The sequence below is a fragment of the Conger conger genome, chromosome 9 (assembly GCF_963514075.1).
Source record: "Conger conger chromosome 9, fConCon1.1, whole genome shotgun sequence".
Classification (NCBI taxonomy): Eukaryota; Metazoa; Chordata; class Actinopteri; order Anguilliformes; family Congridae; genus Conger; species Conger conger.
Window position 1 is genome coordinate 60,800,187 of NC_083768.1, and position 23,127 is coordinate 60,823,313.

Genomic DNA, 23,127 nt, shown 5'->3' on the forward strand with positions numbered 1-23,127 from the left:
CTGGCTGCATTGCAAATCTAGTTTAGTGTTTAAAAGCACAACTTCTACAGTCACACACAGTAAAAACGTTTAGAGTAATTTGGGGAAGAGAAACATTTACTTACATATTCATCTAATCTTTTAGATTCCCTACCATGGCAATATATTTTAAATAAATATCTTTTTGGAAGTATATTCCAAAAAAATATTGAGTAGTAAGTAGCCTTGTAGTAGTATTTTCCGATTTAAAAAACAAAAAACGAATTCTCCAATAAATTAATGCAGCTTGAATATTATAATGATCTAAATGATGTTTATATACCCTTTGCATATTGCTGCTGAAATTAGGGCCAGATGTTGTAAGTAGACACAGTAGAATTATAAGGCGTTTTCTAAATTCTAACTCTAATGTAGGATTACAGAGCCGTGCGGCTGCCTGCTTAACCTGAATCACAACCTAAATATGTTCAGAGAAGCCAATTGCACATATTTTATGAAAATAATGTAATCTATGCAATGTCATATAAATGTAAGAACATAATCAAGATGCTTTGGTAAACAGCTTTATATACACGTGTGTAATATATGCAGGCCAAATGTGTCCAACTCCCAAATAAAGTTGAGTTCCTTGCGTTTACAAACCTGCTTACAGTGCACGAGACCTGCCACTGATTTCTCCACTTTTGGGAGACGTGCGCGTGGCAGCCCATTCTGAGAAATGGTTTCGACTTCCTTCCAGCAACTCGCTAACTTTGGGTCCCAGCGTGCTTTGCGGCACAACACACGTTCCGCGCATGTGCAATAATGAACATGCAGCCGGCCACAATAAGAAACGTCACGGTTTTGTTGACCAATCACTTTTTAATTCTATGGGACGGACTTCTGTAGTGATTTAAGGGACTGGCTGCAATAAATCTGTCCAGAACATCAAGTTTGTGATTTAAGTTCGCTTTGTATCGTTATGAAAATACTTGTGGATTAATAAATGCCTGGCTTCCGAGCTTTAGATCTACTTGCGCCGATTATTTTTACGCCAGATTTCAAAGAAACCGGAGGCGCTCATCTGGAGGACTTTAAACTTGATCGCGCACTTAACACTCGAGACGGTTATTTTTCAGTCAGGGTGGTGGGTGGTGGGTGACGGGTGATGGGTGATGGGTTTCTCTGTGGCGGGTCTGCCCTGGAAAGCAGGTTTGGGGTTGCCGTGCGCGTGTCCGTGTGTTCGGAGAACTGATATCTACAGGGTACATGTTATATCTGCTGATTTGATACATTGTGAGGGAGAGAAGATTTGCAATGGAAGCGAAAAAAGATGTGTATTCTTTTGTGAGATATATGAAACAAATGTCCACCAAGGCAGTATAAATATTTAAGACTTGTCATGCAAATTCAATGTGTTGAAAAGTCGTGGATGTGTTGTCATTTGAACATGAAGTACTACATTGCTGTCAGGACTGTCCGGGCACAGTGTTCCTCTTAAACGTTTAGGCAGATATGGGATATAAATCATTTTTTAATGTGAAATAATAGAGACAGTTTAGATTCTCGATTAAATACCAAATCTCCCAAATCGTCAAAATTATAAACTAGACTGAATTCAGCAGTTAACGAAATCTATAAATTCGCTAATTAAAATTGATGTATCTATGCTATAGGCTATATAAGTCAAAAACTTCCGTTAACATCTTGTCCACAATCAATCAACTGCGCTCGTGGGCGATGGCTCAGAATTACTACTGTGGAAAATCGCATCCGTAATTACATCATGAAACTGATACGATATAAATGTCAAAACTGACGACTAACTGTCCTAACCCTGACCCTAACTGTTGTGTGTCAAAGAAAATGATCCAAAGAAAGCAGGAAATGCAGCGTTGAGTTTGCTGTCTGAATACTATCGTGCGAGAGCAACTTTTCAAACAAATCGATAATTCTTACGAACAGATCACCGATGACAGGTTCTCCGTGATGAGTACTCTCAGCAGAACTGACGGTTTGCCGACCACATTCAGCATACGTTAGGAAATACATTACATATTGTAACTACGTACCATTTTACGAACATGATACGGAGACAAATTCTGAAAAGAACAAACAGCAGCTAAAATACATTGAACAAATCTTTTCGGATTAGCTGAATTAATAGACCCGGGAAACTAGATATCAGTTCAATGAGTTCAGATGGAAACTGGAATCGAATTCCCTCACGCCTGTTCGCTGCCCGTGTGTTTGTGGTATGTCAGCATATTTCACAAACCTGTAGCTTTTAATGTTTTTACCAAAACTTTCACGCACCCAAAAGGAATTACACCTGCCTCTGCTGTATGCCAGTTCAAGTTAGCCACAACAATATGGCTGGTATTAATTAATTTCTGAGAGCGCGATGTAATTGCGAACTTTATGCTTCCAGCTGACAGCCGTGGCATTTTAATGCACCAACATTTCATGACTTTGATTCAGTACATATTTTCACGATGTAGACAGTGTTGCTACCTCACACGTTGTGATATCGAGCCGTGTAGCCTGTACATTATACACCATCTTCTACAAGCAAAATCTATATATAACATTCTATTATTGTTATAGAATATAATTGTATTAATCCAAGAGACGCTTCATAAGCATATTCATAAACCCTCATGACAGCAAGCAATGGAATCATTGAAATAGCCAGAGACCACGCCTAAGGCGCAGATTGAGGCGTGGAGTAGTTTAGTCCAATCAGATGAAAGGTTATGGTCCCAGGGTTAAACGGTTTGGCGAATCGCCTTCCCCCTCCATTTTGATGTCATTCTTCAACGGTCCAATAGAAATCAGAACGAGAGAGAGAAAAAAATGTACTCACGTGTCAGTGACGCCTTTTCCGGGTATGGAAAGGAAAAGTCCTAATGTTGAAATCCACCAATCAAAATACTTTCCTGCAAATTTATATTGTCGGATAAGACCCTAATATATTATTCATGAGACTGATTTTCGAAATGTAAAGATATAGGCCATACAAAAAATAAATAGATTTAATTCTACATTGTGCATATTTTACTAAGCTTATATATCATATGTAGCATCTGTAATATATATAAAAAAAACCTGATTATTAAAATAATAATAGTTATCAATTTGCTTTAAAATAATGGTCAAATATTAGGCCTACATTGAAATACTGTTTCACCTAGGAATCCCATTTTAGGCTATGATTATAATAAAATTATCTTATAATATCTTAATAAGCATACAGAATTTCAAAAAAGAAAAATTGTAAAATATTTTATTACCAGACTAATCCATATCCCCATACAAAGCCATACTTTGATTTACAAAACAAGCTCTATTGCTATTTATATTGCTTTGATTTTCTAAAAATGTGCTTTCTTCACAGAGTCAGACCGTGTCTTTATTTAAGCAAACACTTTACACTTAAGATATATTAACTTTGTACAGCTTTCTAGCTTTCTTATGAATAATTATTATTAATAACTAATACCCTGAGTTCTGTTCATTGGTGTCTCCTTGTCATCCAACCCACCGACATTAACCATTAACCTAACTATTAACTTAACTATTAACTATTAACCATTAACTTAACCATTAACTTAACCATTAACCATTAACCATTAACCTATCCATTAACCATTAACCATTAACCATTAACCATTAACCATTAACCATTAACCATTAACCATTAACCTAACCATTAACCAGTAGGCCTACTGGTGTGACTTGCATGTTATTTAATATTTTTAATGTATGGTTTTAGTTAAGGTCGTTTCATGTCATTAAAAAAATCTAAAATCTGCATATCCAGGGTGTTTTTTTTGTGTTAATCCTTAGTTCAGAAACAGAGGCTACAGTACAGACAGGCATAATATAGTTTTGTTCTTGAACGAAATCGGCATCGTCATGAAAAATCCACCGTTTTCGATTTTTGTCCTTTTCTACCGAAAATTGTCCTTCAGTTCTGTGTAGATTATCTGCGATGGACTTGATTTTATATGGGTAACCATCCCTCGACACGCAGCGGAAAGTGACGCTCCAAATGGGAACATTCCGCCAGGTTATCAATACACATAGCCTGATAGTCAATATGAAATGCCATATTAAGGTATTCATGTATAGCGCACGACAGTCTCTCCCTTTAACACCGAGCAGATGCCAAAATCCTAAAGCAGGATGCTCACTCGGTTAAATGGTCGAGTGGGATTATCGTAACCTGCCCTCCACCGGCACCAGGCGCAGAGGCTTTATACATGCTCGCCTGCAGGGGGCGCTGTAGAGCTCTTGTACCGAATGGGATTTATTGGCGCTTGGTTTACGATATTCCAAATGGTCTTTTAGCCTTGCAAATGAGGATATTTATTGATAATCTAATTTCTGATATCCAATGCCAGCTCTTTTGTTTTCACCATATTCACAGAGGTATGGAGGAACAGAGTGATGGGGATTGGATCATTCCCGTCACCTGGAACTTCACACAGGAGAGTGAAGGTACACGCAATCAGATTCATTTCAACCGCTCTAAGGGGTGCCGATAACTTTGTCTGGGGTTTTTTTTTTTTTTTTAGAAATGCTAAATCTAGACTACTTTTAACGCTAAATATAGAGACTAATTAATTTTTCACAATTTGGAGCCAAAGCTCCAAAGACTGAAGCCTCTCACGCTGTTTTAAACATCATGGTTTTTTATAGTACAGGTTAAAATGAATTCTTATTTATACAATAATACAAAGTAAATGAAAAATATCAAACATGTTCCATAGCTTTATAATCCTTTGTACACATAAAGGGCAAAGAGAGGTGGCAGATATCACCAGTTATAAGTTTTGTGACATCTCTATAAACGATGCTGGTTCAGTCCTGACCGTGGGCACAGTGCGCTCTCCAGCACGCGTTTACAGAGACATCCGACTAAAACGGGATTGAGCCGACAGGGACGCAGACGTCCGCACAAAGTCCCGGAACAGATCGGCCCTTTGGCTGCGGTTCTGCTCCTGGCAGAAAACAGGATGTGAGCATTGTGGAGTGTATCACAGAGTAGGATTAGAGTTAGCTGGATAAATTATTAAATTAGTAAAGTCCAGGGAGGGTTCTGGGTTTGTGAAGTGCAGTTATCCAGCTAACTCAGTAATCCTGCTTTGTGGGTTTTACTCAGTGCAGTTATCCCGCTAACTCAGTAATCCTGCTTTGTGGGTTTTACTCAGTGAGTTATCCAGCTAACTCAGTAATCCTGCTTTGAGAAACAGGGCCCTGGAATGCTAACACACACACACACACACACACACACACACACACACACACACACACACACACACACACACACACACACACACACACACACACACACACACACACACGCACCTCTGTAAATGCCAGTTCACATTAGCACTCAAGTTAAATATTTTGTAAATCGTCATAACATTTTTCCAGTCTGCTAATTGTCAGACATGTATCATAAAAATTGATTATTTATATCATAATCCATGACACCAATCTAATCCCCAGGTTAAAATCTTAACAAAACTGTATCTAATCTAACCTGAGACGGGCCAGTGTAGCTGTAATATTTATTCTAGCCCAGCATTAAAACACCATGCAGCTCATCAGGGCCTGAAAGACGTGCATCAGGTAAGTTCTGCGTTACAATAAAAACCTGCCACTCTGCGGCCAGGAGAGGGCGCCATTACCCACATCAACACCACCATTATTTAAATCTTTCTTTACCCCTTTAATATCCTGGAATGGAGGTTTGTTCCTTGGAAGGAAAATACAGGTTTGTCACAAAAGCATTCAAACGAAAACATTTCACTAGGAAACAAAACGAAGAAACGGCACAATCCGTCAGATGCAATCGTGACGTCAACCTTTACTTCAGAGATGAGAAACATTTTATTCCCTAACAGTAGCATGAGACCCGTCACATAGCTGAATATAGTGAATATCTTTATGAACTTCGGTGACTTCAACTTCTGAGGAATATCTTTTGCCGGCGATGCCCACGCGCTCAGGTGTCCCCGATAACAAAGTTCTGTAGTGCACTGACTTATAGAGTATTCCGAGTCTCCGCGTTACAGAACTTTGCAATCAGAAACTAGACATCGTCCTCCTCTGTAGCCCGCATCGCAGCGAACAGGCAGAGCGCAGCTCGAAACGCCAAGCGAGTCAGACACGTTGCAGTATTTTAAATGGAAGTAAGCTCGTCAAAACGAGCTCAAACAGCTGGTATAAGGGAATCGCATTTTCATAAACGCGACTGCAATAAAACAGATCAGAAAACACATGTTAAAAGTGACGTGTATGATAGAAACGTCATTCCAGGTACCATACAACTACTTTGCAGAAATTAAGTTCATAAATGAAGCACATTAATAGCCTACATTCTACATGATGCAGGATTGCAGCTTCCCATCTAGAACCAAAACCAAAAATATGACTTACAGTAACTGCCATCGTAACGAGTTCAGTAAATCCGCAAATACGCTCATTAGGGTAGATAACATTTTTGTTGACTGACGACAGAACATGAGTTAACACATACATATCCTACATTCGTACCATTTCACGTAACCACGAATCGTTACAACATGCAAATGCAAACATGAGCTGTCAGATTAACTGCAAAGCGCTACAGTTAGCAAGCTATCAGTTTGAACAGACACCGCATTCTTTACATAACCCTGAAACTATCTGGCAATAGACAATACAACAGCAAGCCAAGCTAGCTCCTTTTCTGGAAGAGCGATTAGTCACAGACTCAACACACGTGTTCCCCGGACTGTATTACCAACACGGACATCAAGAATGAAAAGTTTTCAATTCTGCCATTTGCCTTTTTGCCGACGTGGAAATTCTGGGTTTAGAAACGACCCACTATTTGATTGGTCGGTGGACGACGGGGTCGAAGGTCATGGCAGATGTTGGAGCATTTAGGTAAGCGACCTCCAGATACAAGTCCCAACACCCGACCTTTCTGTGCCGAGGCCTGCGTCTGAATTAAGAGCGACTGGACATGAGACACTGTAAAAATTAAGAGGCGCACAATTTTATCTTCAATGTAATTGGTAAAAGGAGTGTTAATTCATTTGATCCGTTTGTAAATTAAGTAGCATCATGAACGGCAAAAGATTGCAAATCTGGAGTTTCACTCGAGAATTCAGTACGAACATAACAATCAATAGAAAAATTATTCGTTTTATTAAAATATTGACATGGAAGCCTTTTTTTGTGGGAAAGAGTCCAATTCGAGCCAACCTCAGTGACTTACTTAAAGCACACTCTCTCACAGACACACACACACTCTCTCACAGACACACACACACTCTCTCACAGACACACACACTCACACACACACACTCTCTCACAGACACACACACTCACACACACACACTCTCTCACAGACAGACACACACTCTCTCACAGACACACACACTCACACACACACACTCTCTCACAGACACACACACACTCTCTCACAGACACACACACTCACACACACACACACTCTCTCACAGACACACACACTCACACACACACTCTCTCACAGACACACACACTCACACACACACTCTCTCACAGACACACACTCATTACATTACATTACATTACATTATTGGCATTTGGCAGACGCTCTTATCCAGAGCGACGTACAACAAAGTGCATACCCATAACCAGGGATAAGTTCGCTGAAAGACCCTAGAGGTAAGTACAATTTCAACTGCTACCTGTACAACAAAGATAAGGACAAGGGCAATTTTTTTTTTTTTTTTTTTTTTTTTTTTTTTGAACAAACAAACAAACAGAGCAAAAGTCACCAAAGTTAACTATCCAAACACTGCTTACCTAGCCAACTAAAAATACCGATACACAAAGCAAGTCACAGAGACAACAATTAAGGTTCACAGGGAGGTAGGGAGGGATGGGGACTCTCTCACTCTCTCACAGACATACACACACTCTCACATAGACACATATACGCTGATGCACGCACACACACACACACACACACACTCTCACAGACACACACACTCACACACACTCTCTCACAGACACACACACACACACATTCTCTCACAGACACACACACTCACACACACACACTCTCACAGACACACACTCACTCACCCACACACACTCACAGACATACATACTCACACACACACACACTCTCTCACAGACACACACACTCACACACACACTCTCTCACAGACACACACTCTCACACACACACACACACACACTGTCACAGACACACACACTCACACACACTCTCTCACAGACACACACTCACCCACACACTCACACACACTCTCTCACAGACACACACACTCACACACACACTCTCTCACAGACACACACTCACCCACACACACTCTCACAGACATACACACTCACACACACTCTCTCACAGACACACACACTCACACACACACTCTCTCACAGACACACACTCACACACACACACACTCTCTAACAGACACACACTCACACACACACACTCTCTCACAGACACACACCGCACACACACACACTCTCACACACACACACACATTCTCTCACAGACATACACTCACCCACACACACTCTCACAGACATACACACTCACCCACACACTCTCACAGACATACACACTCACACACACTCTCTCTCACAGACACACACACTCACACACACACTCTCTCACAGACACACACACTCACACATACACTCTCTCACAGACATACACTCACCCACACACACTCTCACAGACATACACACTCACACACACACTCTCTCACAGACACACACTCACACACACACTCTCTCACAGACACACACTCACACACACACACACACACACACTCTCACAGACACACACACTCACACACTCTCTCACAGACACACACACACTCACACACACACTCTCTCACAGACATACACTCACCCACACACACTCTCACAGACATACACACTCACACACACACTCTCTCACAGACACACACTCTCTCTCTCACAGACACACGCACACACACACACACTCTCTCACACACAGACACACACACACACACACACTCTCACAGACACACACACTCACACACACTCTCTCACAGACACACTCACACACACATACACTCTCTCACAGACACACACACTCACACACACTCTCTCACAGACACACACTCACACACACACTTACACTCTCATACACACAGGCACATATACACACATACATACACATACATTTACACTCTGACACACACTCTCACACACACATATACAGACAAACACACGCACACACATGTAGACACTCACACACATGCATATACATACGCACGCACATGCATACACACACACTGATGCACACACAAACACACGCACATACATTCACACCACATTATATTAAATGACATTATTTGCATTTGGCAGACACTTTTATCCAGAGTGACGTACAACAAAGTGCGTACTCATAACCAGGGACTAGTGCCCTGCAAGACCCGAGAGGGAAATTCAGCTTCAAGTGCAAAGAACACAACAAAGATAAAGACTTGGGCCTTGTAGATTAATCTGACAAAGGATTATATCTGTAAAACCGTTTTTATACAGTACAATCAAAAATAATGATATACACCTATGTAGGAATAGCAATAAACAGCTATAAAATAGCTATTAAACCATCCTAGCTAAAGCAAGTCTAGTAATAATGAGATGAACTAAAATAATCAGAACTAAAATATTTCATTAATTTCAGTCTTATCTGCAGAGCAGATTAGATTGTGTTAGACGGTCAGAAGGTAAGACACTGACAGTGAACAGTGATAACAGGGCAATGGGATTTAGTGTAAAGGGAGAAAAGAATAGGACCAAGGATCAAGCCCTGGGGAACACCTGGTGTCCAGGCAACCTGGAAGGAGTGACCTGAGAGGTAGGACATACATGTGACCCGCTGTGTTTGATTCTCCAGTTTACCTTTTTGGATTTCATCTTTGTTTATCTGCCAGTTTGGACTGCCTTATTGTTTTTGACCCACTGCCTGTGACCTTGACTTTGTTGTATCTGTTTGCCTGGATACCGGACCCCTGCGTTATTACAAACAGTACTTTCTCTGTTACACCTGTTTGCTGGTTCTCTACCCTTGCCTTTTTACCCTGCCTTGAATGAAAAATTGACTAAATTCTTCATAACCATACAAATTGACTAAATTCTAAATTGAGGGGAAACTTTTTTTGATACATCTGCTTTTTTCACATGGAACAAATGCTTATCTATGAACTCACCCTTGCTACAAAATATGTTACAGGCAATTCGTTTTTAAAGTATTATAGTTCTTTATAGGTGTTCTAAACCTGCTTTATTCAAGGCATAGGCCACCTTACTGATCTGAGCACGCTCAGGCCTGGCATGTGCATGTTTAATTGAAGAATGTTACAAATGTTATCATAACCAGGAAACAAAAATAAATAGGGGTTTCTTTCTGTCTTTGAAACAGATCCAGCATCTGTCGAGTGTGGCAGTCTTATGAGTTATATTTAAAAAAAAAAAAACGGTTTCGCTTGAGGGCAACATTCCATCCCCCATCTGAAAAAAAACATTCTTTAGACAGCTTTGGTTATGTAGTCAATTCGTCTTTTACTTCTGTAGTGCATTGTTCTGTATAAAAGAAAAGAAAAAAGATTATCCCACCAAATACCCTTACGCTGACGGCTGCGGATAGGCCCACAGGTTACACCCCGACAGTGAAAAACGATTCCACCTCGTGTCAAATTAAACAAGGAAGAATTAGTATTCAACGGATACTTTGCGCACTCGGCTGTGATTGGTTCAGGTGAGTCACGTGGGCCATTCTGTTCAATTGACGTCGTGTGCGTTGAGCCTGGGCATCCATAGAGTTGTGAGCATCGGGCCATGGGGAGTCGTTGCGGTTTATGCAAATCCCTCCCGAGTCTCCTCCTCGCGGCGCCCTGAGCCGACGCCGGGCAGTTCGGTGCATTTTTAGGAGTTACATATTTCAAAAGAGAAAGTATTGTTTATAACGTGTGTAGATTGCTTAGAGCACTAAGCTAAAATCAGAGCGCAGCTAGTCTACGGGCCTGATCTGTACTAAATATGCGCTGGACTGAAAAGCATGCCGCAGTGTGGAACTTGTGAAAAGCCGGTAGTCACACAGACATTTTGCCGGTTGGGGTTGTTCTCTTTGTCTGAGTGAGAGGAGCGTGCTCTTTTGTCTGGGTTTAGCTTTTTGTTTCGGGGTGAAAGCGTCGCTGACAGGTTATATTTTTTGGGGGGCATCGCTGTGTTTTCGCATACTGAAAATGCTACACATTAAGAAATATTTAACGGAGGGACTAATTCAGTTCACAATTCTTTTGAGTTTAATCGGAGTTCGCGTGGATGTCGACACATACTTGAACGGCTATCTCTCGCCGCTCCTGGAAACAACTATTGGGCCAAGTTCAGCTTACATACAGACAGACTTTCACAATCTGGGGGACACTTTTGACGGTACTAGTCTGCACCCAAAATGTCCCGATTTGGACTACTATTTCGCAAGCAGGCGGCTCCTACGCGAGGTACGGGCACTGGGCTCTCCTCGGTTCCCCACTCGCGTCAGCGCATGGTTGGTCCACTTGGTCCCTGGCGGAGCAGAAGCGAGCGCCGCAGCTCAGAATAGCACCGGGGCTGCGCTGTCAGACGGTGTCACCGACGGCGACAACGGCAGCCAAACCGACGTGGAAGAGGAGGACAGCTGCTCATTCTACCGGAGAAGGCTACTGGGAGAGGGGAGCCCGCCTGCGGATCCCGAAAATGGCACCAGGCCCTGTCCTAGCGCGGCATGCAAAGAGGTAACGCTAGCTACAAAAGAACAAACATTGTGGGGGTGCATTTTCCAAAGGATAAGCGTTATGTGTATTTCAAACACTGTCCTATGTGCAGATAGTGCGATCGTGCTATCCCACGCCCAGGGTGCGCTTCAGTTAACGTTAGCTAGCCACCTGCGCAACAATATGCCATAAAAATAGTTATGTCAAGTAAAGTTATCACGGTTTCACTTTTCTTTTCTACTTCTGGATTGACAAGCGTGTTATGCAACCTGCAAAGTTATGACATTCGCTTGGCAGTTTCGTGTGCGATTCGAGGAACATGATAGTTTTGTCTCTGGCCCATATAACGTTAGGCGAGCTAGATACTTGAGAGTTAGTAAACTAGCTAACAGTATTCATTTATTTAATTATTTAATCTACGAGTTTCCACGATGCCAATTGTTTATCTGGCAATACGCCAAAAGTTTTTTTTGATTTCACGTTTTACGCTTTGTTAATTTGGTCCAGTTTGTCGGTACAAAGACCACGTTTGCCAACTCTGGTCTTTTAAAAAAACGCATAAAAGGTCGAAGTTTGTTTGGAAACGGCCAGTCTCTGTGACTGTCACCCCTGTTCCGGATCTGCACTGCACAGAAGTTTCTTTCCTGGCTGCACTGAGGATTAGCGCCGAGGTTAAGTCCTTTGGAGGGCAGGAAACAATAGGCTTCAGCAGTTAGCGGTCTGTCCGAAGCACCTGTTGTAAAAACCGTTGCCCTGGCAACAACACATGGGCTGGCACTTGCCGGATGGCGCTCAGGACCAGACTTGACTTAAAAAAAAGAAAGATATTTGATCTCGACCGTTGAACAGCTGTGGAGTACTCGGTGTAGTCCTTTAAAGGTGATTGAGCACCCTAAAGGTGAAATAGTCCGTTAATGATCGTCCAGTTACGTCAGTACGAGTCAGTACGATGTCCTGCGCGTGGGATCCTCACTGACTGGAACAGATGTAACTGGGCCTACAACACCCCGGTGTGGTTCAGGATTAACGAAATCTGGCGTCACCAATTAATACCGGCCCTAGTTACACGACTTTATATATATATATGTATGGATTTACAGTGGTTTAACATTGGACCCGAACAATAGGAGCACAGATGTCTGTGTATCGCGGTGATGTCATAGTGCAGGCGGAGCGATTCAGCGGTTACTTACCAGTTATTTCTGTTCTATGGTTACAACGCCCGTTTTTACAGTCGGTGGGCCGAGCTGTCGTGATGCTGCCCCCCTGTAGGCCTGTAGAGGATGGAGACGAAGTCGTTTTTCTCCGGAGAGTCGCTTAGCAGTGCAAATCAATGGTTTCCTGTTTCCGTCTAAGTCTCATTCATTATTCAATTGTTCATGTCCCTTAATTCACCATTTAGCTGGGGAGTTGGACTGCTTGTTCCACTGAAACGCACCGAACAAAGCCGATCGAGTTGTGTGTGAATGCGTAAGGCTTTTTAAATTGGGTGAAATGGAGCAGGTTATGTAACCCATTTCGGCACTTGCCCATTTCTGTGGCTGTCTCCAATTATTTGAACAAGTTTGGACAGATATTTAAAGTGTGGTAAGTGACCCATTAATGATGTAATTAGTTGAAGCCTGTGATGGCCTGAGCTCCAGACAGGGCAGGTCCGGCTGTGGTTCTCACACTGGTGCTGAAGTTACATAACTTTACAGCACGGGGTCACCACAGCCCCAAAAGTAAAGTAAAAAGATCTGTGTATGGGAAAGGTTTACAAGGTTTCTCATCTTTTCCACAACACTGAAAACATCCTTATCGACACACACACGCACACATGCCCACACGCTCGCACACACGGCCACACACGCACACACGCTCACGCACGCACGCACCCACGCACACGTACACGCACACGCACACACACACACACACACGGCCGCACACGCGCACACGCTCACGCACGCACGCACACACGCTCACGCACACGTACACGCACAGACACACACACACACACACACGGCCGCACACGCTCACGCACGCACCCACGCACACGTACACGCACACGCACACACACGCACACATGCCCACACGCTCGCACACACGGCCACACACGCACACACGCTCACGCACACGTACACGCACAGACACACACACACACACACGGCCGCACACGCACACACGCTCACGCACGCACGCACCCACGCACACGTACACGCACACGCACACACACACACACACACACACACACGCTCACGCACACGTACACGCACAGACACACACACACACACACACGGCCGCACACGCTCACGCACGCACCCACGCACACGTACACACACACACACACACACGGCCACACACGCACACACGCTCACGCACGCACGCACCCACGCACACGCACACACACGCACGCACACACACGGCCGCACACGCACACACGCTCACGCACGCACGCACCCACGTACACGCACACGCACACACACACACGCACACACACGGCCGCACACGCGCACGCACGCTCGCTCGCTCGCACACACACTCACACACACACACACACACGCACACACACGGCCGCACACGCACACACGCACGCACGCTCGCTCGCGCGCACACACATACACACACACACACTCTTAATGCACTGTGCTCACTCAGACCTGCCTGCACACTGTTGATGCTGCTCCTCACCTCTCTACAGCCTGCTGGGCTTGCCCTACTGCGCCACACTCTGACTTCATAATATTATTATTATTATTATTATTATTATTATTATTAGTCATCAGGTGATTGCATTCCATTCCGTATGTGTGGAAGATGCCCTCGCCTTGGCACAGATGGCTTATGTGGAGAGACGGGTTAGGGGTTAGTGTTAGTGTCGCTGATTTTATGTTTACTGCCCCCCCGCAGGACCCTGACACCCTGGGGACGTTGCTACGGCGACAGGGGCAGGATGACCCATCTGCAGCGGAGGGAGGGGTCACTGATGACCCCCCACGCCTGGACTGCGGCCCCGCCCCGGACTCTGAGGTACGGCTGCCATGGCAACACTTTAAACGCTAAATGTGAATCATATTTACACCTTCTGTAGACTCCCCCCCCCCCCCCCCCCCCCCCCCCTCTCTCTGAGAGAACTTCTTTATTCCTGTGCATATAACGGTCGCATGTTTAGATCAGGGAGAAAAGCCAGCTAGCACTAGACCTGGGTCAAATGCATAAATGTTTTGGATTCAAATACTTGTCTGTGCTCTGTTGCTCATGCCTGCTGCAATTGAGCCAAACAAGAGGACCAGTAGGCGGGGTTTGCCCTTTTTGAGAGCGTTTCATAGGTTTCAATGCACCAGACCAGCTCAGTAAAGCGTAGAAAAGTATTTAAATCCAAATGGTTCCCTACTTGACCAGGTCTGTTTAGCACCTCCCCTTTTTTTGGGAGACCCTGTGTGACATGACTGCCTGTGTCTGCTGTGCTTCAGGGTCTCCATGGAAACGGCGTGGCGTTGCTGGGGGACCAGCAGTGGCAGGACTTCCTTTCTCTCTCCGGGTTCGATGTAAGTCTGGGGTACACTTTAATATGACCCTAATGTTGTGTGTGTAATCATGGTACACTTTAATATGACCCTAATGTTGGATGTGTAATCATGGTACACTTTAATATGACCCTAATGTTGGATGTGTAATCATGGTACACTTTAATATGACCCTAATGTTGTGTGTGTAATCATGGTACACTTTAATATGACCCTAATGTTGGATGTGTAATCATGTTCAGGGCACGGGTGGAAGAGTGCTGAGAGGAACTCCAGCCAGGACACAAAATGTTTACACAGTCAGGTCCATAAATATTGGGACATCGACACAATTCTCATCTTTTTGGCTCTATACACCACCACAATGGATTTGAAATTAAACGAACAAGATATCTTTTAACTGCAGACCTTCAGCTTTAATTTTAGGGTATTTACATCCAAATCAGGTGAACAGCGTAGGAATTACAACAGTTTGTATATGTGCCTCCCACTTTTTAAGGGACCAAAAGTAATGGGATAATTGGCTGCTCAGCTGTTCCATGGCCAGGTGTGTTATTCCCTCATTATCTCATTTACAAGGAGCAGATAAAAGGTCTAGAGTTCATTTCAAGTGTGCTATTTGCATTTGGAATCTGTTGCTGTCAACTCTCAATATGAGATCCAAAGAGCTGTCACTATCAGTGAAGCAAGCCATCATTAGGCTGAAAAATCAAAAGAAACCCATCAGAGAGATAGCAAAAACATGAGGTGTGGCCAAATCAACTGTTTGGAACATTCTTAAAAAGAAAGAACGCACCGGTGAGCTCAGCAACACCAAAAGACCCGGAAGACCACGGAAAACAACTGTGGTGGATGACAGAAGAATTCTTTCCCTGGTGAAGAAAAACCCCTTCACAACAGTTGGCCAGATCAAGAACACTCCCCGGGAGGTAGGTGTATGTGTGTCAAAGTCAACAATCAAGAGAAGACTTCACCAGAGTGAATACAGAGGGTTCACCACAAGATGTAAACCATTGGTGAGCCTCAAAAACAGGAAGACCAGATTAGAGTTTGCCAAACAACATCGAAAAAAGCCTTTACAGTTCTGGAACAACATCCTATGGACAGATGAGACTAAGATCAACTTGTACCAGAATGATGGGAAGAGAAGAGTATGGAGAAGGAAAGGTACTGCTCATGATCCAAAACATACCACCTCATCAGTGAAGCATGGTGGTGGTAGTGTCATGGCGTGGGCATGCATGGCTGCCAATGGAACTGGTTCCCTTGTATTTATTGATGATGTGACTGCTGACAAAAGCAGCAGGATGAATTCTGAAGTGTTTCGGGCAATATTATCTGCTCATATTCAGCCAAATGCTTCAGAACTCATTGGACAGTGCTTCACAGTGCAGATGGACAATGACCCGAAGCATACTGCCAAAGCAACCAAAGAGTTTTTTAAGGCAAAGAAGTGGAATGTTATGCAATGGCCAAGTCAATCACCTGAATCTGATTGAACATGCATTTCACTTGCTGAAGACAAAACTGAAGGGAAAATGCCCCAAGAACAAGCAGGAACTGAAGACAGTTGCAGTAGAGGCCTGGCAGAGCATCACCAGGGATGAAACCCAGTGTCTGGTGATGTCTATGCGTTCCAGACTTCAGGCTGTAATTGACTGCAAAGGATTTGCAACCAAGTATTAAAAAGTGAACGTTTGATTTATGATTGTTAGTTTGTCCCATTACTTTTGGTCCTTTAAAAAGTGGGAGGCACATATACAAACTGTTGTAATTCCTACACCGTTCACCTGATTTGGATGTAAATACCCTCAAATTAAAGCTGAAACCTGCAGTTAAAGCACATCTTGTTCGTTTCATTTCAAATCCATTGTAGTGGTGTATAGAGCCAAAAAGATGAGAATTGTGTCTGTCCCAATATTTATGGACCTGACTGTGTGTATGTATGTGTGTGTGTGTGTGTGTGTGTGTGTGTGTGTGTATATATATATATATATATATATATATATATATATATATATATATATATATATATATATATATACCCACCCCAAAAATCTGAAATCTTCTGATAGCAGTTACCAGCATAGGCACTGTGGACTATTCCATTTTTTGGGGTTATAATCACTTGCTGCATACATCCTTGATCAAACGTTTCAAAACTGAAATGTTGCTGTAGCGTTGCTGTAATGTTGCTGAAACGTTTTGCGTTGTAGGACCTGGAAATGGACATCTCCAACGCCATCAGCCAGGACGTGAGCCTGCAGGACGCCATGGTTACGGGGGGCGGGGCCTCCGGGGCGGAGCCTGTGGGTGTGGTCGGGGGCGGGGCCAGGCGCTACGATCACCTCGGGGGGGCAGGCTTCCTGGACGAGGCGGTGTTCGAGCAAATCAACCTGCTGGGGGGCGGGGCCAGCCTGGAGGGGCAGGGCTCCGACTCCGGCCTATCGCTGGGCTCGGGCTCCCGTAGCCCCGCCTCCCCCGACCCCTTGGAGCTGTCGCCGGGGTTTGAGGGGGCGGCGGGCTGGGACGGAGACGCCATGGCAACCTTGGAGAGGGCGGATTCAGTCCGGCACGACCACACCTACCCGGCCCCGCCCCCCTGCCTGCGGGCGGTGAAGGAGGAGCCTGCGAGCGATGAGGAAGAGGAGGAGGAGGAGGAGGAAGAGGAGGAGGAGGAGGAGGAGGAGGAGGAGGAGGAGGAGCAGCAGGGGGGCAGCAGGGACGAGCAGCGTGCGCGGGCGCTCTGCATCCCCGTGTCGGTGCGGGACGCGGTGGCCATGCCCGTGGAGGACTTCCTGCGGCTCCTGGGGCGGGGCCTGGCGGGGCCCCAGGTGGCCCTGCTGCGGGACATCCGCCGGCGCGGGAAGAACAAGCTGGCCGCGCGGAACTGCCGCCGGCGCCGCCTGGAGGCCATCGGCCGGCTGGAGGGGGAGGTCTCGCGCCTGCAGCGCCACCGCCAGGCCCTGCTGCGCCAGCGCGCCCACAGCGCCCGCGCCGCCGCCAGCCTCTCCCAGCGCATCGCCCGCCTCTCCCAGCGCGTCCTCGCCCAGCTGCAGCTCAGCCCCGCACACCACGCCCTGCGCTGCTCCCCCGAGGGCCGCGTCAGCGTGGAGCCCAGGAGCAGGAGGAGGGACAGGAAGCGCTGAGCCAAGAACTGCCCCACCCCGCCGTAACTGCCCCACCCCTGTCCCAGTGCGGAGTGGGGTCTGTCCCTACCATACTCAGTGTGTCAAATATATATGTGTGTATATGAGAGAGAGAGCGAGAGAGATTACCTTGTGCCTGTGTGGGGGAGGGGGTCCAGGTGATGTACCTAAAACACTGGACTGAACTCTTATATTGCTGTAAAACAAGGATTTCTGAATAAACATGATTATTTCTGCTGTACAGCTGGGGGGTTCGGGAGGGCCGCGGGGCTACAATGTTCGTGTCACTCTTTTTAAAAAGGAGGAGAGCCTGCTGTGCGTGTGGCTCTGCTCTGCGCACGGAGCCTGCCAGTCCCCGCCCTGATTGGTTCATTTTGTGTCCATGGTGACAGCTGACTGTGCGCAATTGGTTCCTGAGTGCAGTTGTGAGGGAGGAGGAAGCGTGATTAGACAGACAGACAGGGGGCGCTGGTGAGCACATGCTTTTGATTGGACAGTGAGCTGGACTCCCCTCGGGTTCAGCCAACCAGGAGCAGGCTGTGGGCGGTTGGTTCCGCAGGGTGGCGGTTAAGTGACCTTAACGTGTTAATTGAAGAAGTGGTTTGCATTGTGTGTTTCTTTTTTCTTTTCTAAATGAATTGATGCATTTGTTATATGCGCTGTAATGTACAAATTCATATTTTTGTATGCATTCTAATCTTGCGATAATGTATTTAATTCAAATTTGTAACCTTAAAACATCCAAAACATCTTTTTTTTATTTTAATTTATTATGGAAAAAAGTGTTTGTGTGTGGGTTTGTTTTAAAGCAGAATAAACAGTTCTTCGCTTCCCCACTGGGTTAAGGTGGGAGGTCTCCGATTGGCTGACACTGGGATTCAAGTTAGACCCCACTGTATAATTGGCTGTCCTTACATGGTAAGGAGGACTGTCGTTTCCTATTGGTGGAAATGACAAGGGCGAGCATTTCTATTGGTGCTCTGCACTGACATCACAGATGTATGTGGAAAGGACTGCTTAGAACCTCGGTTTGTCCTGGAAAAATAATTCAGTTGGTCACCAAAAACATATTTGCTTTGGTCTCCTGGATGTTTTTATGTTATACAGTGCAGTGCGACTGCTGTGGTGTCCAGCTTGCTGCCTCATCAGTCTGACCTAGTTTGCCAACTCGACTACTGAACTGATCGTCTGAACACAAGTTGGTGTTTGGTGTTAGCTGGAGGTGGCAGATGTGCTTCTCAGCCCTGACAGAATGTTCCAGACCCGGGTCTTCAACACGTTAAATTTACCAGACACTTTTATCCAGAGTGACGTAAAGAACGTGCTTGTAGCTTTTATGTAGCAGATATTTACCTGAGCCATTTCTGTGTAGTACCTTTAGCTCGATGGTACGATGAGGAACCTCACCAGAAGCCCTACCTGGGATTCACACCTGCAGCCTCTGCAGTATGAGCCCAGCTCCGTGTGAGGCGTGTGCGGCTCCGTGTGCAGCTCCGTGTGCAGCTCTGTGTGAGGCCTGTGCAGCTCTGTGTGAGGCCTGTGCAGCTCTGTGTGAGGCGTGTGCAGCTCTGTGTGAGGCCTGTGCAGCTCTGTGTGAGGCGTGTGCAGCTCTGTGTGCAGCTCCGTGTGCAGCTCTGTGTGAGGCCTGTGCAGCTCCGTGTGCAGCTCCGTGTGAGGCTTGTGCAGCTCTGTGTGAGGCCTGTGCAGCTCTGTGTGAGGTGTGTGCAGCTCCGTGTGCAGCTCCGTGTGAGGCGTGTGCAGCTCCGTGTGAGGCGTGTGCAGCTCTGTGTGAGGCGTGTGCAGCTCTGTGTGCAGCTCTGTGTGAGGCGTGTGCAGCTCCGTGTGCAGCTCTGTGTGAGGCCTGTGCAGCTCTGTGTGAGGTGTGTGCGGCGACCGACACATGGCCTTCCGTGAGGGTCTGGATGGTCTGGATGGTCTGGAGGGTCTGGATGGTCTGGATGGTCTGGAGGGTCTGGATGGTGGGAAATGACACAACCCAACTATGATCCTTTATGATTAGTCTGTTTATTTCTCTTGTTTGGATTGGAATAACTTGTTTCTAATAAACTTTAATGTTCCTTCTGTGCTTTATGAAACTGAATGTTTTTGAGTATCTCTTTTTCTTTAAAGTGGGAGGGCTGGCTATCGCTGTATTTCACCTGCTTGGTAAAATAAAGTTCAAGATTTTAAACTAAAAAAATTAGGCAGTGTTCCGTAATGCTCCGATTGGCTGCAGTAATGCTCTGATGCGTGGATGGCACCGTTTATAAGGGCAGGAATAGGCGCCGTTTATAAGGAGCAGGTATAGGTCCAATTTAGGTAGTTTTATTGGTTTTTTTTAATTTCTTAACAATTTTAAATTTTTCCTTTTTTAAAACACACTCAATAACACAAACAAAAATTTTTTTAACACACACTTAAACCATAAGGAACAGAGACATCAAAATAAATGAATAACAAATTTTCAAAAGAGTGATTCAAAAAATGTTCACAAAAACACAGAATATCCAAAAAAAACACTATGTAATTCAAAGAAAACAAAAGTGAGTTAAAAGACCAAGCAATGAGGAAAAAAAGAAAGTCCATTTCGCTCAGGTTTGCTGTCCCGAGAGGCTTCTGTGTCCCTTGGGGGGGGGGGGGTGGACTATATGATGAATTATTTCCAGTGGTCCACCCCCCACTTCTCTCTCGCCAGGTTCTTATTAGTGTGCATGTCTACAAAATGCCGTCCTGGAGGAGGTTTTGGATCCTCCTCCGGAGAGTGACCAGGTCTACAGATGTTTTCTGGTAGACCTTGATGTTCCTCGTCTCCCACAGGACCTGCTTCACAGTGTTTATTATCCTCCACTGACGCTGGAGCACGATGGTCTTGCATCCCCCCGGCGGACCGTAGAGGATGCCCTCAGCCATCAGGGAGGACCTCGGCAGGAACCTGCTTAGGGAGACAGAGGAACAAACAAGGCCCCAGACCCGCCTGGCCACGGAGCACTCCCAGAACAGGTGGTGGATGTGTTCCGAGTCAGTGCATCCGTGGGGGCAGCGTTCAGTCAGGGCTAAGTGCCGGCGATACATAAATGTTCTGGTGGGGAGACACCTATGGGCTGTCATCCAGGCAATGTCTTTTTGTTTGTTTGTGAGACACTTATGTGTCACATTTGCCCAGATGACTTGCGGGTCCAGGTCTGGCCCCCCCCTCGGGAGCGTTACTATTTGGCCAGATCTTAAATGAGCCATGATCATTTTATAGCTCCACGAGGTTAGGCCAGCCCTGGGCAGATCCGTCCTGTAGGCAAAGTCCTTCAGGGCTCGATAGACATAGGGGGGGTCCCAGCTGTAGGGTATGGTGAGGTCCAGCACACCCAAGCCCATTGCTCTGAGGAAGGGGGTGGCATAGTACCTGGCAAAGGTACCAGAGGCCTTACCCACCTTCCCTGCATTCTGGACAAGGGTGGCCAGACCCTGCACCATGATGATGTTCACCCCCCGCCCCCCATTCCGCTCCTCTTTGAGGAGGGTGACGCGTTTAAGTCCATGGTGCTCCCCCAGACAAAGGAGAAAGCCATCCGGGTGATTAGCTTCCCGGTGGCTTTGTCTGGGGGAAACACCCTCCCCACATAGAGCAGAATGGGTAGGACAATTGCCTTCAGGACAAGGATCTTACCCGCCATGGTCAAGGGCCGTGCACTCCAGCTCCTGATTTTATTTTGGACGTGGCGGAGGGCTCCCTCCCAGCTGGTTCTCCCTCCTCCGTCAGCCTGGAAGGTCACCCCCAGGAGCTTGATGGTATTCCTACGTACAGGGAAGGAAACGGTCAGCTCCTCACTCCAATATGGAGACAGAAACAGTTCACTCTTGTCCCTGTTGACCAGGGCGCCAGTGGCCACACAGAAGTCGTCCAACACCTTGGTGGCACAAGCGATAGAACGACTATCTGTGGCGACGATGGCAATGTCGTCCATGTACGCCATCACCTTTAGCCGTTCCCCCCCAGCTCCAGGGAGTGGATAGCCCACCACCCCTGGATTGGCCCTAATGGCCTGGAGGAACGGTTCCAGGTAGATGACGTACAGGAGAGATGCTAGAGGGCACCCCTGCCTGACGCCAGACCTGACATCGAACGGGGCAGAGGGCTGTCGATTGACAACCACTCTGCCCGTTATGTCTGTCAGGCAGATCTTTGTCCAGCGCAGGAGGGGGCCAGGAATGTTCATTTTCTCTAGCACTCTCTCCAAGCACACATGACTCACCCGGTCAAATGCCTTCTCTTGATCGAGACTGAGAAGGCACAAGGGGGACCTCCGCTCCCCGGAGTGGATGATTAGATCCCTCGCGAGGAGCAGGTTGTCATTTATGGACCTCCCCTGCACACTGCAGGTCTGGTCCGGTCCGATCATATATAGGTCCAATTTAGGGCGCCAGATTAAAAAATAAAATAAAAATAAGTGGTTGGAATGAGTCCGAGTCATGACAACCTGCATGTGAGTCAATACCGTCACCTCCGGGCCAGCTCCCCCTTCACATTGTTCAAATTCATTCCAGGATGACAAAATGTACCTTTACTAAATGGCAGTTTGCCAGAATTTGTTCCCCCTCATACTGGGGGATTTACTTCCTGTAAATGCTTTTGTGTCTATGGTGGACTCAATATCCCATCAGCACTGCGTATGAAACGTAAAATACGTAATTTAGAGGCGTGTCTTTGGTTAC

The 23,127-nt window shown here is 45.8% G+C and overlaps 1 protein-coding gene across 1 annotated transcript; it reads left to right on the forward strand.

The window, feature by feature from the left end:
- Positions 1-10,842: 10,842 nt before the first annotated feature.
- On the forward strand, positions 10,843-20,516 carry nfe2l3 (nfe2 like bZIP transcription factor 3). The gene is made up of 5 exons (XM_061256076.1): positions 10,843-11,786; positions 14,655-14,774; positions 15,218-15,292; positions 17,488-17,928; positions 17,971-20,516. Exons 1-5 carry the CDS (start codon positions 11,256-11,258, stop codon positions 18,418-18,420), a joined length of 1,617 nt encoding a protein of 538 aa, XP_061112060.1. The 5' UTR covers positions 10,843-11,255; the 3' UTR covers positions 18,421-20,516.
- Positions 20,517-23,127: the final 2,611 nt, after the last annotated feature.